The 17,210-nt window shown below is 43.8% G+C and overlaps 1 protein-coding gene across 1 annotated transcript in view; it reads right to left on the bottom strand.

The window, feature by feature from the left end:
- LOC124786574 (transmembrane protein 120 homolog) overlaps positions 1–17,210 on the bottom strand; it is an 82,811-nt gene that overhangs the window by 21,412 nt on the left and 44,189 nt on the right. Inside the window, exons 6-7 of the mRNA XM_047254275.1 lie at positions 4,854–5,077; positions 4,600–4,734 (exon numbers count right to left, since the gene is read on the bottom strand). Coding sequence (XP_047110231.1) covers positions 4,600–4,734; positions 4,854–5,077 — 359 coding nt within the window. The remainder of the gene's footprint in view (positions 1–4,599; positions 4,735–4,853; positions 5,078–17,210) is intronic.

Genomic DNA, 17,210 nt, shown 5'->3' on the forward strand with positions numbered 1-17,210 from the left:
ATGAGCATCAGCTGGACCAACAACAGTAAAATGTGATGAGATAAATAATCATGGCAGTAAATGGTTGGGTGCGGTCTAGTATCCCCCACGGCCCAGCTTGAGTCAAAATGTTACTGATGCGGTATAGAACTCACTCACTCTAAAGCAGCACAAAAAGCTGTTCAACTTATTTTGTCAAGAGTTAATATCAAGGGTAACAAATCCTTGAAGTCTTGTCTTCACTGGGATGATAGCCCTATAAAGTAAAACAAGGTGCTGCAGAAATGAGGGCTAACTGCCTCTAATAGCTAAACAGACTAACAGGGAGGCACAGAGACAGCTGATAGAGGTGGTAGGGTTGATGGGTTGCTGGGCCAAGCATTTGGTGAGACACACCCCAACATTAACTGCCACACCCAGAAAGCAGTTTAAAATGTTATATCTGAAAATAAGAATAAAAACCACTTTCTTGGAGGAAAATAAGAATCAGTTCAACAATTCACATGTCTTCTGCCAATATTGGAGGCAAAGAACCGAAATCATGCTTGGCATGGAGAGCCAGAAGGAGGGGGCAGTGCACCGAAATGTGAGCTACTGTCTGTAAGGCTCTGAAACTGGAACAAGGGAAGTGGCTAATTATGTAAGATAAAATTGAGTTAATTTGGTAAGACTCCCTCCTTTTGGGAGGAACAGAAGGAAGATGGCACCTTGCAGCCATAGTCTCTTTGGAAAGGTGGATTTATTAGAGGGGTACTAGCTTACTAGATGTGGTTCCACCTCCAAGTGAGGAGAGATCTTATTTGCACTTTCAAATCCATACCTAGCATTGTTGACAATATCCACTTCTTGGTGTTGTGTTATTACATTCTTTCTGAAGAAATTGCACCTGAAGACACCCAAGAAGATTATAATTTATATTACAATATTGTTTATGTATAAAAATTCTATATTTATATTTTGACATATTGTTTGTAATACTGTATTTGCCACTAGAGAAAAAAATAAACCAGCATTTGACTAGCTGGACAATTAGGAAATTGTCGGATGATGATTGCGTAAGTGAGCAAATGTTGGTATTGTTGGAACTGAGGAGGGAAGATCTCCACTTTGGCAAGGAAACTGTCTATGAGACTATTCTGGAAGGCGCCAATTGCCAGTCTTACCCCATGACGATGGTCTGGATCCAACAATTTCAAAGCTGAATGTGCCACTGAGCCATAAACCAGGCAATCATAGTACAAAATGGACAGACTAGGGACTGGTAAACACGGAGTAGAGCAGTGGGATCTGCATGCCACAGGGTGTGGGCAATGAAGCGGAGCGTTAAGCTTTCACTGGAGGGTGGGAGGAGGAATGAAGGAGGAACCCAAATGGTAGAATTTTGCACAGAGCATAATTTAGTCATCGCTAACACTTTGTTTAAGCCTTACGAAAGAAGGTTGTATATACGGAAGAGACCTTTACACACTGTAAGGTTTCAGATTGATTATATAACAGTAAAACAGAGATTTTTGGAACCAGATTTTAAATTATATGACATTTCAGGGGCAGGTGTGGACTGACCACAATTTATTGGTTATGAACTGTAGAGTTAAACTAAAGAAATTGCAAGAAAGTAGGAAATTAAGATGGGACCTGGCTAAGCTGAAAGAACTAGGGGTCACTCAGAGTTTCAGAGGGAGCATTAGGCAAGAGTTGACTGGAACAGCGGAAAGGGACAAAGTAGAACAATCCGGGTAACTTTAAGAGATGAAATAGTGAAGGCAGCAGAGGGTCAAATACGCAAAAAGGCAAGGCCTAGTAGAAATCCTTGGATAACACAAGAGCTACTGAATTTAACTGATGAAAGAAGAAAATATAAAAATGTAGCAAATGAAGCAGGTGAAAGGGAATACAAATGTCTAAAAAGTGAGACTGACAGGAAGTTCAAATGACTAAACAGGAGAGGCTAGGAGACAAATTTAAGTATTTAGGAGCATATATTAATAGGGGAAAGATAGATACTACAATCAGGAAAATTAAAGATGTCTCTGTAGAAAAGAGGAGCATTTGTATGAATATCAAGAGCTCAGATGGAAAACCATTCCTAAGCAAAGAAGGGACACCTGAAGGGTGAAAGGGTCTATACAATGGAGATGAAATTGGCAAATATTATAAAAATGGAAGAGGACACAGATGAAGATGAGATGGGAGATTGATAGTGCGAGAAGAATCTGACAGAGCACTCAGAGACCTAAGTTGAAACAAGGCCCTGGGAGGAGATGATATTCAGTTATAACTACTAATAGCCTTGGGAGAGCCAGCCATGACAAAACTCTTCCATCTGATATGCAAGATGTGTGAGATACCATGAGACTTCAAGAAGAATGTAATAAAGCCAAATCCGAAGAAAGCAGCTGCTGACAGGTGTGGCTATACTAATGCCAATTCTTTACAGAAGAAGACTGGAAGAACTGTTATAAGCTGACCTCGGGAACAATCAGTTTCAATTTCAGAGAAATGTAGGAAAATGTGAGCCAATACTGCCACTACAACTTTTCTTAGACGACAGGGTAAGGAAAAGTAAACCTACGTTTTTAGCGTTTGTAGACAAAGCTTTTGGCAATGTTGACTGGAATACTCTGAAATGCTGAAGGTAGAAGGGGTAAAATACAGGGAGCAAAAGGCCATTTACAACATGTAAAGAAACCAAATGGCAGTTGTATGAGGTGAGGGGAATGAAAGGGAAGGAGTGGTTGAGAAAGGAGTGAGACAAGGTTGTAGACCATTCCTGATGTTATTCAATCTACAATGTGAAAGCAATGAAGGAAACCAAAGAAAATTTTGGCGTAGGAATTACAGTCCAAAGAGAAGAAATAAAAATTCAGGTTTGCAATGAAACTGTAATTCGTTCACAGGCAGCAAAGGACTTTGAAGACTATTTAAACATAATGGACGGTGTGTTGAAAGGAGGTGGTGAGGAAATTAGATTATGAAATGAGACATTGAAAATAGTGGATGAGTTTTCCTATTCGGGCAGCAAAATAACTGATCACAGCCAAAGGAGAGAGGATATAAAATGTAGGCTGGCAATGTCAAGACAAGCATTTCTGAAGAGGGGAAATTTGTTAACATCAAATAGAGACTGAAACATTAGGACGTCTTTTCTGGAGCACACACCCCTCGGCAGGCAGTGGTCATATATACGTAAGCGAATTACATTTGCAGAACTTACCACAAAGTTCCTATTTTTTCCTAAATTTGTTTAAGTCTTTAAAAAGGCATTATCTTTTTAAATAATGGTGGTTTACTACTAGTCTTTTAGACCAATAAATTTGAATACTTGGTTATCTGACTTGAACCATCAAAATGCACAGTGCATATTACACCTTCATTTCATCAAAAGTAACAAAGTAATAAGTGTTGTCCTTTTTCGGGTTTTTCCACTCATAGTCTATTATCCGACGTGTGAAGAGATTTGTTTCTGTAATAAGTGTTTCTCAAAATTTTTCATCAAACATAACTGAAAATAGTTCTAATAATCCTGGGTGTTCACCCAACAGATTTGAAACAGATGCTTTTTATGCCTTGAGTCTCAGAATATTTCCAAATTATTGGTGTGTGTTTCTCTTCCTGCCAAATCCAAGACAGACATTACTTAGCTATTAAATTTTCCTCTTCTATTAAATTCTGCATGCTTTCTATTTTGTACAATCATTTTTCTGCCACTAGATTCTTCCATCACTACATTCACAACACGTTCTCTTAACATTATGCAGGGTCTTATCAAATTTTTCTTCAAAAACTGAAGTACAAAATCACTAGTACACTTTCTTTATAACACAGATTTAATGCATTGTGACTAATTCTTGTGGTGTAATGGTATGAACAAGACCAAAATTTTAAATGACAAGTGTGTCTCACAAGTTAGACTCACGATGTTTTATGTTTGAACCGACTTTCGTTCCCTGTGAGTGTGACTTCTTAATGTTCACATTAGGTCCACATTTGTTTCCTCGAGTGACTCGAGATATTCATGTTCGGTCCAAAATTGTTATCACAAGTTAGACTCATCAAAGTATGGCACGAGATTAAAATGATTTTCAATTTCCAAGTTGCCACGAGTGGCCTACCAGGACCATCCGACCGCCGTGTCATCCTCAGTGGAGGATGTGGATAGGATGGGTGTGGGGTCAGCCCATAGCTCTCCCGATCATTATGATGGTACTCTTGACCGAAGCCGCTACTATTCGTCGAGTAGCTCCTCAATTGGCATCACGAGGCTGGGTGCACCCTGAAAAATGGCAACAGCGCATGGTGGCCTGGATGGTCACCCATCCAAGTATCGACGACGCCCGACAGCGCTCAACTGCGGTGATCTCACGGGAACCGGTGTAGCCACTGCGGCAAGGCCATTGCCTTTGTTTTAAAGTAAAGCATACAGAAAAAGAAAGCACCATTTTTATTCACAATTATTTTTGCTTATGGAGCTCTTTGATGTAAATTTAGGAAATTACAATATATTGTCCATTTTATTAGTCTTTAAAATCATTTAATCACATTTCATTTACAGTTCATAACAGTGGCAACTGTATTATATTAGTGAGTGAGGGGTATGTTAAGGGGTTAAAACTGTCTTACCTGGGTCTTACTGTGGCTCCCCATGGGTTTACTACCACTATTGTACTGCTCTCTCAGCTTTTGGGGAATAACCAGTGATGTGGTGACAGCATTGCCAATGAATAACACAAAGAATAATCCCGAAGACACGGGGACCTAGAAATAAAAAATTACTTAATTGCTTCCAAAATGTCACGCTCCATCCTTGGCCATAGAATGTTTTATGAACTAGACATTTATAGTCAATAACAATCAATGTAAATTTTATAATTTACCTGCCAAGTTGCTTCAGGGTGGAATGACAAGTTGTACAATGTGTATGCATTAACGAGCTGAAAAACATATCCAACAAAAAGGAAGGGTAGAAGAAACCCCAGACCACGCCACATCCACGAATGAAAGCCTTCAATAGTTATATCCATGTTATGTCGTTCCCCAAGAGCTTTCAGACGGTAAAGAATTCCTTGCTGATACCTGAACTGCAAGTACTGTACAATACCTGCAAAAGACATTCATATATTGTGTATAGTTTTACAGCAAGTGTTTCACTAATTTGTGAGAATAATAAATCAAACTGAAAAATCACTATAGCAAAGACATCTGACTTTCAGATACAAAGGCGCCCACTTTGCGGAACTTAAGAAGAAAATCAGGAAGCACAAAGTGTGTAAATGTATCACAGTTACACAACACTGAATCCCAAAATGAAATGAAGTGAAATGCTAGTAAAATGGCAGTGTTAAAATCTAGAAATGTATAAAAAAAGTCAGAGAAAAATTAAACACAGAAGAAAAAGAATGAATCATTAACCCGCAAAAAGTTAAGAATCATTAACCCGCAAAAAGTTAAGAATCATTAACCCGCAAAAAGTTAAGAATCATTAACCCGCAAAAAGTTAAGAATCATTAACCCGCAAAAAGTTAAGAATCATTAACCCGCAAAAAGTTAAGAATCATTAACCCGCAAAAAGTTAAGAATCATTAACCCACAAAAGTTAAGAATCATTAACCCACAAAAGTTAAGAATCATTAACCCACAAAAGTTAAGAATCATTAACCCACAAAAGTTAAGAATCATTAACCCACAAAAGTTAAGAATCATTAACCCACAAAAGTTAAGAATCATTAACCCACAAAAGTTAAGAATCATTAACCCACAAAAGTTAAGAATCATTAACCCACAAAAGTTAAGAATCATTAACCCACAAAAGTTAAGAATCATTAACCCACAAAAGTTAAGAATCATTAACCCACAAAAGTTAAGAATCATTAACCCACAAAAGTTAAGAATCATTAACCCACAAAAGTTAAGAATCATTAACCCACAAAAGTTAAGAATCATTAACCCACAAAAGTTAAGAATCATTAACCCACAAAAGTTAAGAATCATTAACCCACAAAAGTTAAGAATCATTAACTCACAAAAGTTAAGAATCATTAACTCACAAAAAGTTAAGCACAAAAAACATTGAAAGCATGTGAAAATACATCAAAAAGCAGTTAAAAGTCTGAAAACAGAAGAAATACTGAAGGAAACAAAATCCGCCAAAACAAAAACTTTGCAAATGTGATGTAGTGCAATTAGTGTGTGTGACCTTCAGAAATCCCTGTTTCAGCATAAAATGGAAACAATTGTGTAATCATATACAGCTAAGAAGATGCAAAGAACAGTAACTGAACTAGACCTTGCCGACTGTGTGCTTCAAACAACATAAGGTTAAAGTAAAAAGTCCGAGAAGTACTTCTCCATGAAGATACTAAAGGCCCCAAACTTTATCACAAGGTTATATTAACTTTTATTTCATGCTGTGAGAGGAAAAATGACATGGCACTGGATGAATTATTTCTAAATATCACTAAATTTAAAAATAAGGTAATTCTTCATAAAATCATTCCAGTGTATACCAAAACTTTCATGAAATATTTAGTACTGCCAAGCAGTCTACCACTACCAATGTCCTCAAAACAAGAATCACATATAGGTCACGTCATTCGGAATACTTATGTCATCACTTTTCAGTTTCTTATATCAGAATGATACACAAAAAACTGTTAATAAGAAAGACATTTACTCTGAAGTATACACAAGTAAGATTATGTCTGTCAGAAACTGTAATAGAAAGAATTTGATATATTTGAGAAAGAAATACAAATTCCCTGCATTTCCAAAGTGCTATCTAAGACTGATACAATGTCTGTGAGTAGTTTCTTCAGGAAAGCTTTCTTAGGTGACAGCCACTTTTACATAACAGCACTCAACTGTAAGCAAATTGATGATTTCTTTCACTTTTGAGAAAAGAAAGAAATGAAGTGGAATAAAATATAGACAGCATTGTGGTTGCAAAAGAGTGTAGATTTGACCATGAGGAAAAGCTTAGACCATTTCAAGTCCTGTAAGCAAGCAGTGTTTTAGTGGAACAATTCCTTACAGGTCAACCTTAAGCTGCTGTTGGATTCTTATGCATTGATTAGGAATCCCAACTCCAACAGTTTTCAATTACAGTCTTACATTATGCAATTACCATTGTAATGATTGTCCATTAGTATTGAAGAAGAGACGTAGTATTTTCCTGACAATCTTTGCTCTATTTACTTTTGTTGGTAAAGCATAATCTAGGAACCCACAGATACACAAGTGTTGCTTCATATTCGGTTGAAACTTTACAACCATTTTACAACTTTAACTATAATATAAAAATACTGCTTTTAAGCTACTGGAAAAATCCATCAATTACCTGTCTCGATAACTTCAAACGCTGCAATTTCTGCTCTGCTTTAGATACTATGGTATATCCAGCACACATTTTAGAGTTCCTGGCGAACTCTAAAGATCTTATGTATGTGGCTTTATTCTAGTCTCAAGAACACATTAAATTTGCTGGTGGCTGCAATTTCCATCACAACCTATTTTTGCTCATTAGTGGCTACTGTTGAGTGCTCTGATTGGCTTTGCTTTTCAAAATAAATCCCTAAAATGTTGAAGCAACTAATAATGTTTACCATGGAAGAAGAGCTCCCAAGAGCTCAATTTCTCTTCCACTTTTCCCTGTTTACTCCTTGTCCTCTGCCTTTGGCTCTTATTTTAATTTTGTTATCTGACTACTTCATTCCTTTTCACTTCCCTTTCTCATTTTCTTCCACTAAATATGGTCTCTGTGATTACCTCCCATTTTGACCTTTCCTTCTGTATTTGTCCTCTCAGTTTCTTCTGCTACCTTTTACATATATTGTAATTACAATTAGAAAAGATTTCTACTTTAACAGTGGCAACAGTTACGTAAACACGCTAGTGGCCTCAGATGTACTAACTTTTGTACTAGAGAGTCCTCCAATTGGCAAAGAGAGAAGAAACGTGCTGAGCAAATAACACTTGCCATGTAGCTGACAGCCATTGAGAATTCCAGGGACACTGAAGTAACATAGGGCAAGATGAGACAAAAAACTAACAATGCAATTCTTTTAACAGAGGACTCGAAACCCACATAAGTTATTAGCTGAAAAACAGACAAAAGTAACAAAAGGGGATGTATAGAAAACAGTGCCCCTATGAGACTGAAAACAGATTAATGAAAAGAAAACAGAACCACGTAAAGCAAGGGTGGCCTGGGAGTGATTGTGTTGTCATGACATGGCTCCAGTTAGCAGTGGTGTAAAGATGCAAAAGGTAAGTACTAGATTAGATACTTCTTCAGGCTGTCCAATGGTACAGTAATGCCATCCTCAAAACCCACAATGTTGATTTTAATCACTCCCAAAGTTTTTGTTAATCCAATTCGGTTTTACAACTTTGATATGTTAAGTTCCACTTCTCATACCAATTTTTAACATACAGTTTAAAGTAAGTTTTAATGGTCCATCCGCCATGTGGAGAGTAACAATCAGACTGTTCACTGATGGTGGTGTTTACAGAAAACTGTCGCCATTGAGTGACAGGTTTTCTATGTGGTACCATGAATGACAGCTTACTTTAAACGTGGATAAATGTTAAGTTACTGTGGATGGGTTGTAGAAATATTTGTGATGGCATAAACTTGATCACAGGGAACGAGAGAGAAGGGATGGCTGTGAGAAGACATCAGCCAATAGCACACAGACTAACTCCTCTCCAGGACAACAACGCGACAGCAGTGGGCCCTACGTGAAGAGGGCACAAGCACCGCGCCCGACTGGTTGCGGCCCACTTGAACAGCAGCTTCAAGATTACGCACTTTTATAGCAGCGATTAAGGAATCGTTTGTACTGAAGAAGCTTGTTTATTTCGTATGTCACTCTTTGCTCGCGACATTTCTGTGTAATAGTCAAAGTAAAGTATTGTAATCTTTTCCTTTTGTAATAAAACTCATTAATACGATTTCTTTGAATGTTTTCTAGTGACCTGAGAAAGTGGGTTTCCTAGACACCATACATTTGATTATGACTAGGATGGATTTAACAATATTCCTGTAATGTTCAAATACAATATTAAAGGTATGTCTCTCGGTCGTACTGAAGATCACTGTGTAGCATAACAAAGTGGCATTAAATGGACAAGCATGTTACGTCAGTTGTAATGTAGGTGAGTGGTCAGCATTCATTTATTGGGAACATTCTAAAAAGAATACAGTCAGCCTAGAAAGGAGACCACATGCTGAACACTTTGCAAACTGCTGAAATGTTTGTTGTCCAGACCAGTTTGGATTAAAGGCAAACATCGAAACAATTCAGAAGTGTACTGCTAGACTGGTAGTGGGTCAGGTCAATCAATATGAGAATTGTAGGAAAAAAACATTGTTTTTACAAAATCCTATTAAAAAGTTTAGTAAACTAACATCTGTGGCAGACTGCAAAACATTTCTACTGTCTCAAATGTGTATCTTAAGAACAATATAACAGAGATGATGGCTTGAATAGAGTAATGCAGGCAAATCTGTTACCCATACCCCATTTGCAAGTGGAGGAGGAAAAGGAATGACTAACAATGGAACAAATCACCCTCCACCACACACCATACAGTGGCTTGAGGTATATGTATGTAGATGTAACATCCTGTGCAAAGACAGGTATCTCATGTTCTCCAACCCTGAGTTTGTACTTTTTAGGAGCTCTCTAATGTTTATCAGTTTAATTTCATATTGGCTGATAATCTTGCTAAAAATGGAACCCAAGATATATCTCACTGATTAAGAACTTAATTTTGCAACTGCAGCAATGAAATCTGATCACTGATCACAAAATAATGAAGTTTGAAATAACAGCAATCTTTATAAACATAAAAATTCAGTCTTTATATATAAAAAACAAAGATGAGGTGACTTACCGAACAAAAGCGCTGGCAGGTCGATAGACACACAAACAAACACAAACATACACACAAAATTCAAGCTTTCGCAACAAACTGTTGCCTCATCAGGAAAGAGGGAAGGAGAGGGGAAGACGAAAGGAAGTGGGTTTTAAGGGAGAGGGTAAGGAGTCATTCCAATCCCGGGAGCGGAAAGACTTACCTTAGGGGGAAAAAAGGACAGGTATGCACTCGCACACACGCACATATCCATCCACACATGCAGACACAAGCAGACATATTTAAAGACAAAGAGTTTGGGCAGAGATGTCAGTCGAGGCAGAAGTGTAGAGGCAAAGAAGTTGTTGAAAGACAGGTGAGGTATGAGTGGCGGCAACTTGAAATTAGCGGAGATTGAGGCCTGGCGGATGACGAGAAGAGAGGATATACTGAAGGGCAAGTTCCCATCTCCGGAGTTCGGATAGGTTGGTGTTGGTGGGAAGTATCCAGATAACCCGGACGGTGTAACACTGTGCCAAGATGTGCTGGCTGTGCACCAAGGCATGTTTAGCCACAGGGTGATCCTCATTACCAACAAACACTGTCTGCCTGTGTCCATTCATGCGAATGGACAGTTTGTTGCTGGTCATTCCCACATAGAATGCATTACAGTGTAGGCAGGTCAGTTGGTAAATCACGTGGGTGCTTTCACACGTGGCTCTGCCTCTGATCGTGTACACCTTCCGGGTTACAGGACTGGAGTAGGTGGTGGTGGGAGGGTGCATGGGACAGGTTTTGCATCGGGGGCGGTTACAAGGATAGGAGCCAGAGGGTAGGGAAGGTGGTTTGGGGATTTCATAGGGATGAACTAACAGGTTACGAAGGTTAGGTTTTTTTTTTTTTTTTTTTGGGGCGCACAACTTCAATGGTCATTAGCGCCCTGACTACTCTAAGAATGCTCCGCGAGGCACAAGTTGACCACAACAACTAAAAGGGAAAACACGATAAAAGACAGACTGACAGGCATAGGATTAAAAAACAGCATCATCAAATGTCCTTAGCGAGGTTTGTCAAATTGATAAAACGAAGAACACGAGCAGCTGCTCGTGGGTCATCTGCTAAAATGGCATCAAAAGTATTTGGCAGGTTAAGATCGAGGCGCAGTGTGTTAAGATCTGGACAGGACATTAAAATGTGTCTAACAGTCAGCAAGTGCCCACATGGGCAGAACGGCGCCGGCGCAGCCGTCAGCAGATGGCGATGGCTGAACCGACAGTGTCCAATTCTTAACCGGGCTAAAACGACCTCCTCCCGCCGAGAAGGGCGTGAGGAGGACGTCCAAGCCACGGGAAGAGGTTTTAAGGCCCGAAGCTTGTTGTCGGTAAGTGCAGCCCAATCGGCATGCCACAGAGATAAGATGCGCCGACAAATCACCCTGCTAAAATCGGACGAAGGGACACAACAAGAAGCTGTCCGAGGCTGGAGTACCGCAGCCTTGGCCACGGCATCTGCAGCTTCGTTCCCAGGGATACCGACATGGCCAGGAACCCACATAAAGCTAACTGAAGAACCGACGTCCACCAGCTGCTGAAGAGAGCGTTGGATCCGGTGTACGAAAGGGTGAACCGGGTACGGATCACTGAGGCTCTGGATGGCGCTCAGGGAATCTGAGCAGATGACATAAGCAGAATGTCGGTGGCGGCAGATGTAAAGAACAGCCTGGTAGAGGGCAAAGAGCTCAGCTGTGAAGACCGAACAATGGCCATGGAGCCGGTATTTGAAACTTTGTGCCTCGACAATAAAGGAACACCCGACCCCGTCATTGGTCTTAGAGCCATCTGTATAAATGAAAGTCATGTCGATGAACTTCGAACGAAGTTCCAAAAAACGGGAGTGGTAGACCGAACCGGGAGTGACCTCTTTTGGGAGCGAGCTGAGGTCAAGGTGAACGCGGACCTGAGCCTGGAGCCAAGGTGGCGTGCGGCTCTCGCCCACTCGAAAGGTTGCAGGGAGGGAAAAAGTAAGGTGTTGAAGGAGGCGACGAAAGCGAACGCCAGGAGGTAGCAGGGCAGAGACATACAACCCGTATTGACGGTCAAGAGAGTCGTCAAAAAAGGAACGATAAGACGGATGGTCGGGCATTGACAGTAGCCGACAGGCATACCGACAAAGCAGTATATCGCGCCGGTAGGTGAGTGGCAATTCGCCAGCATCAGCATGAAGACTCTCTACGGGACTGGTATAAAATGCTCCGATCGCAAGTCGTAAACCCCGATGTTGTATGGAGTTGAGGCGGCGTAAGATGGATGGCCGTGCAGAGGAGTATACGAAGCTCCCATAATCCAGCTTGGAGCGGACGATCAACCGATATAGACGAAGTAGGACGGTTCGATCCGCTCCCCACGACAGACCACTGAGAACACGGAGGACATTTAAAGAACAGGTACGACGGGCGGCCAAATATGACACATGTGGAGACCAGCTAAGTTTCCTGTCAAATGTAAGACCTAAAAATTTTGTTGTCTCCACGATTGGGAGAGCAACGGGACCGAGTCTTAAGGACGGAGGGAGAAACTCTTTGTAGCGCCAGAAGTTAATACAGACCGTCTTCTCGGCAGAAAAACGGAAGCCATTGGCGACACTCCAGGAGTAAAGACGGTCAAGAGAACGCTGAAGACAGCGCTCCAGGACACGTGTACACTGCGCGCTGCAATAGATGGTAAAATCGTCCACGAAAAGGGAGCCTGATACATCAGCTGGGAGGCAATCCATTATTGGATTGATCGCGATGGCGAAGAGAGCGACGCTCAAAACTGAGCCCTGTGGCACCCCATTCTCCTGGCGAAAGGTGTGACAGGACAGAACCCACACGTACCCTGAACTGGCGATCCATTAAAAAGGAACGAATAAAAAGAGGGAGGCGACCGCGAAGGCCCCATGTATGCATGGTGCGGAGGATGCCCGCCTTCCAACAGGTGTCGTAAGCCTTCTCCAAATCAAAGAACACAGCCGCGGTCGGGCGCTTCCGCAAGAAGTTATTCATAATGAAGGTCGACAAGGTAACCAGATGGTCAACAGCAGAGCGGCGCCTACGAAATCCACATTGTACATTGGTAAGTAGGCGTCGAGACTCGAGCAGCCAAACCAATCGAGAGTTAACCATTCGCTCCATCACTTTACAGACACAGCTGGTAAGCGAGATGGGTCGATAACTGGAAGGCAAGTGCTTGTCCTTCCCCGGCTTAGGAATCGGGACAACAATAGACTCGAGCCAGCATGCGGGAACATGTCCCTCAATCCAGATGCGATTGTATGTACGAAGAAGAAAACCTTTACCCGCAGGAGAAAGGTTCTTCAGCATCTGAATATGAATAGAATCTGGCCCTGGAGCAGAGGACCGTGATGGCCAAGTGCGTTTTCGAGTTCCCGCATGGTGAATGGGGCATTATAACTTTCACAATTCGAGGAGCGGAAGTTAAGTGGCCTAGCCTCCTCTGCCTGTTTGCGGGGGAGGAAGGCAGGGTGGTAATGAGCGGAGCTCGAAACCTCTGCGAAAAAGCGGCCGAAGGCATTGGAGACAGCCTCAGGGGCCACAAGGACGTCATTTGCGACCTTCAAGCCAGAAACTGGTGAGTGGACCTTAGTGCCAGATAGCCGGCGCAGGCTACCCCAGACAACAGAAGAAGGAGTAAAACTGTTGAAGGTGCTCGTGAAAGCAGCCCAGCTGGCTTTCTTGCTTTCTTTGATAATACGACGACACTGAGCACGTAATCGTTTATAATTGATACAATTCGCCACTGTAGGGTGGCGTTTAAAAGTGCGTAAAGCACGTCGACGAGCACGTAAAGCGTCTCTACATGCTGCGGTCCACCAGGGGACCGGTACGCGACGTGGAGAAGAAGGAGGGTGAGGGATGGAATATTCAGCAGCAGCGAGAATGACTTCCGTGAGGTGTGCGACCTGACGATCGCAGCTTGTAAAGGTTTGATCCTGAAAGGTCGCCCTGGAAGAGAAGAGCCCCCAGTCTGCCTTGGAGATGGTCCAATTAGAGAAGCACGGAGAGGGGGTATGCTGCAGGAGATGGATAACACACGGGAAGTGGTCGCTCGAATATGTATCAGAAAGTGCATACCACTCAAACCGGCGTGCAAGTTGGGGAGTACATATAGAGAGGTCTAAATGGGAATAGGTGTGAGATGTGTCCGAAAGAAAAGTAGGGGCGCCAGTATTGAGGCAGACAAGATCGAGCTGGTTGAAAAGGTCTGCTAACAAGGAGCCCCTCGGGCAGGATGCTGGAGAGCCCCAAAGGGGATGGTGGGCATTGAAGTCTCCAGTTAACAAAAATGGTGCAGGTAGCTGAGCAATAATTTGCATCACGTCTGCCCTGGTAACGGCAGATGACAATGGAGTGTAAACGGTACAAAAGGAAAACGTAAAAGTGGGGAGAGTAATGCGGATGGCAACTGCCTGCAGGCCGGTGTGCAACGTGATGGGATTGTAGTAAATATCATCCCGGACCAGCAACATAACCCCTCCATGAGCTGGGATACCTACCACAGGGGGTAGGTCAAAACGCACAGAGGTGTAGTGTGCCAAGGCAATTTGATCGCATGGGCGTAGCTTCGTTTCCTGGAGGGCTACGACGAGCGGACGGTGCAAGGGGAGCAGCAACTTCAAGTCCTCTCGGTTGGAGCGAATGCTGCGAATATTCCAGTGAATAAGTGCCATCGTAAGAAGAAAAGGAAGATGAAAGAAGAGGTCACCTCGAAGGCCGCTGAGGGCCTGGCTTCGAGCGAGCACTGCCGCCGCTATCAGTAGGCGGACAGTCATCGTCCATTGGGTGTATAGGTTCATCGGCCATCTTGGGAAGATGGCCGGGAGGGGGAGTTTCCTCCACCGGTGAACGGCCAGATGTTCGGCTACCAGCGGTGCGGCCAGGCGAAACGGATGACGGCCTGGGGCGGCAGCCGCTGGGTGGCGCAAGAGAAGAAATGCGCCGTGGCGGGGAAGGAGAACTGTGCTTCCTATGCGCCTTTTTGGAAGGACGTGTAGTGGAAGTACCGGTCGAAGGCTGTGAGGTCGAGGTACGGAGGAAGTCTGCACGGGATGGTTCCTTCTTGAAGGCCCGGGCATCTGACTTCGGTGTCTTCGTCTTAGCAGAAGCTGAAGAAGGTGCTCGTGTCTGTGGGGTGATGGGAGGAAGAGGAGACGTCGACCGCGCGATCTTAGCACTGGCCGAACGGACGACCGTGGTGCTGAAGGTCAGATCGCATGTCTGGGTTGCTACCTCCCGGGTAGTCCGAGGAGAGGCGAGGACAGTACTGTATTTCCCCGCTGGGAGCAGCGTGGGCTTCCTACTAGCCAATAGCTTGCGAGCAGCCGAGGTGGACACTTTCTCTTTGACCCGAATTTCCTGGATACAGCGTTCTTCCTTATAGACAGGACAGTCGCGGGAGGATTCTGCATGGTCACCCTGACAGTTCACACAACGAGGAGACGGAGGTGGACAGTCACCCTCATGGGCATCCCTGCCACAGGTGACACATTTAGCCGCATTGGAACAAGACTGTCGAGTGTGATTGAAACGCTGACACTGGTAGCAGCGCGTAGGTGTCGGGATATAGGGGCGAACAGAAATAACCTCATAGCCCGCCTTGATGCGCGATGGCAGCTTAACACTATCGAAGGTCAAGAAAATTGTCCGGGTCGGTACAAGGTCATTGTTGACCTTTTTCATGACCCTATGGACAGCCGTCACGCCCTGCTCAGCGAGGAATGATTGAAGCTCCTCGTCAGTCAATCCGTCGAGGGAGCCAGTATAGACCACACCACGAGACGAATTCAAAGTTCGGTGGGCTTCCACCCGGACAGGGAACGTGTACAGGAGGGTGGCCCGAAGCAGTTTTTGTGCCTGAAAGGCATTCTCAGTTTCTAGTAATAAGGTGCCGTTACGCAACCTGGTACAGGATTTGACAGATCCGGCTATGGCATCTACGCCCTTCTGAATAACGAAAGGGTTGACAGAGGAAAAATCCTTTCCGTCCTCAGTTCGAGAAACTACGAGGAACTGTGGGGCAGGCGGTAGTACTTTTGTCACTGTTCGCTGGTCACGTTTCCGTTTTTGGGTCGAAGTCGAAAGAGATGGAGTAGAATCCATTGCGGAGGAATCCCCCATGATTGCCAGCGTCTCCGATGGCGCGCTCCTTCCTTGTGGGGACCCTCTCAGAGGGCACTCCCGCCTTAGGTGAATGTTTACACCTCAGGTCACACCTCCCGAGAAACAGACGGAGGGACCAATCGGCATGGTCAGAAGGTATCAGCTCAGGCAATCACCCCTCCCCGGGCCTGGCCTTTACCAGGGGGTACGCGCGTGCCTTACATGTCTACCCAGGGCGGGGACTTACGCGTTACACCGTCACCGGCTACGCGTGCGAACGCGTGGGTCGGCCTTCAGACACGCACAGGGAGGAAGGAAGAAGAGGAAAAAGAAGAGAGAGAGGGAGAAAGAGGACAGACTGTCTCAAACGCCAAGGCGGAGACCAGAGAAGGCAAGGAGAAGAAAGGCAATGAGAAGGCAAGGAGAAAAAGGCAATGAGAAGGCAAGGAGAAAAAGGCAATGAGAAGGCAAGGAGAAAAAGGCAATGAGAAGGCAAGGAGAAAAAGGCAATGAGAAGGCAAGGAGAAGGCAAGGGAAAGAGTAAGGAAGACAGTGAGGTGTAGAAGAGCAAAGAAAGGAACCAACAAAAGGAAGGAAGAAACGAGAAGTGAAAAAACCAGAAGGACCACGATGATAGGTCGTGGAACCGTCCGTCTCCGGACGCAGGCGCGAACTACCCCCGTGAGGGGGATGGACTCCTTTTAGTCGCCTCTTACGACAGGCAGGAATACCGCGGGCCTATTCTAATCCCCGGACCCGCAGGGGGGACGAAGGTTAGGTGGACGGCGGAAAGACACTCTTGGCGGAGTGGGGAGGATTTCATGAAGGATGGATCTCATTTCAGGGCAGGATTTGAGGAAGTCGTATCCCTGCTGGAGAGCCACATTCAGAGTCTGGTCCAGTCCCGGAAAGTATCCTGTCACAAGTGGGGCACTTTTGTGGTTCTTCTGTGGGGGATTCTGGGTTTGAGGGGACGAGGAAGTGGCTCTGGTTATTTGCTTCTGTACCAGGTCGGGAGGGTAGTTGCGGGATGCGAAAGCTGTTTTCAGGTTGTTGGTGTAATGATTCAGGGATTCCGGACTGGAGCAGATTCGTTTGCCACAAAGACCTAGGCTGTAGGGAAGGGACCGTTTGATGTGGAATGGGTGGCAGCTGTCATAATGGAGGTACTGTTGCTTGTTGGTGGGTTTGATGTGGACGGACGTGTGAAGTTGGCCAT

Source organism: Schistocerca piceifrons, chromosome 1 (assembly GCF_021461385.2).
Source record: "Schistocerca piceifrons isolate TAMUIC-IGC-003096 chromosome 1, iqSchPice1.1, whole genome shotgun sequence".
Taxonomy (NCBI): Eukaryota; Metazoa; Arthropoda; class Insecta; order Orthoptera; family Acrididae; genus Schistocerca; species Schistocerca piceifrons.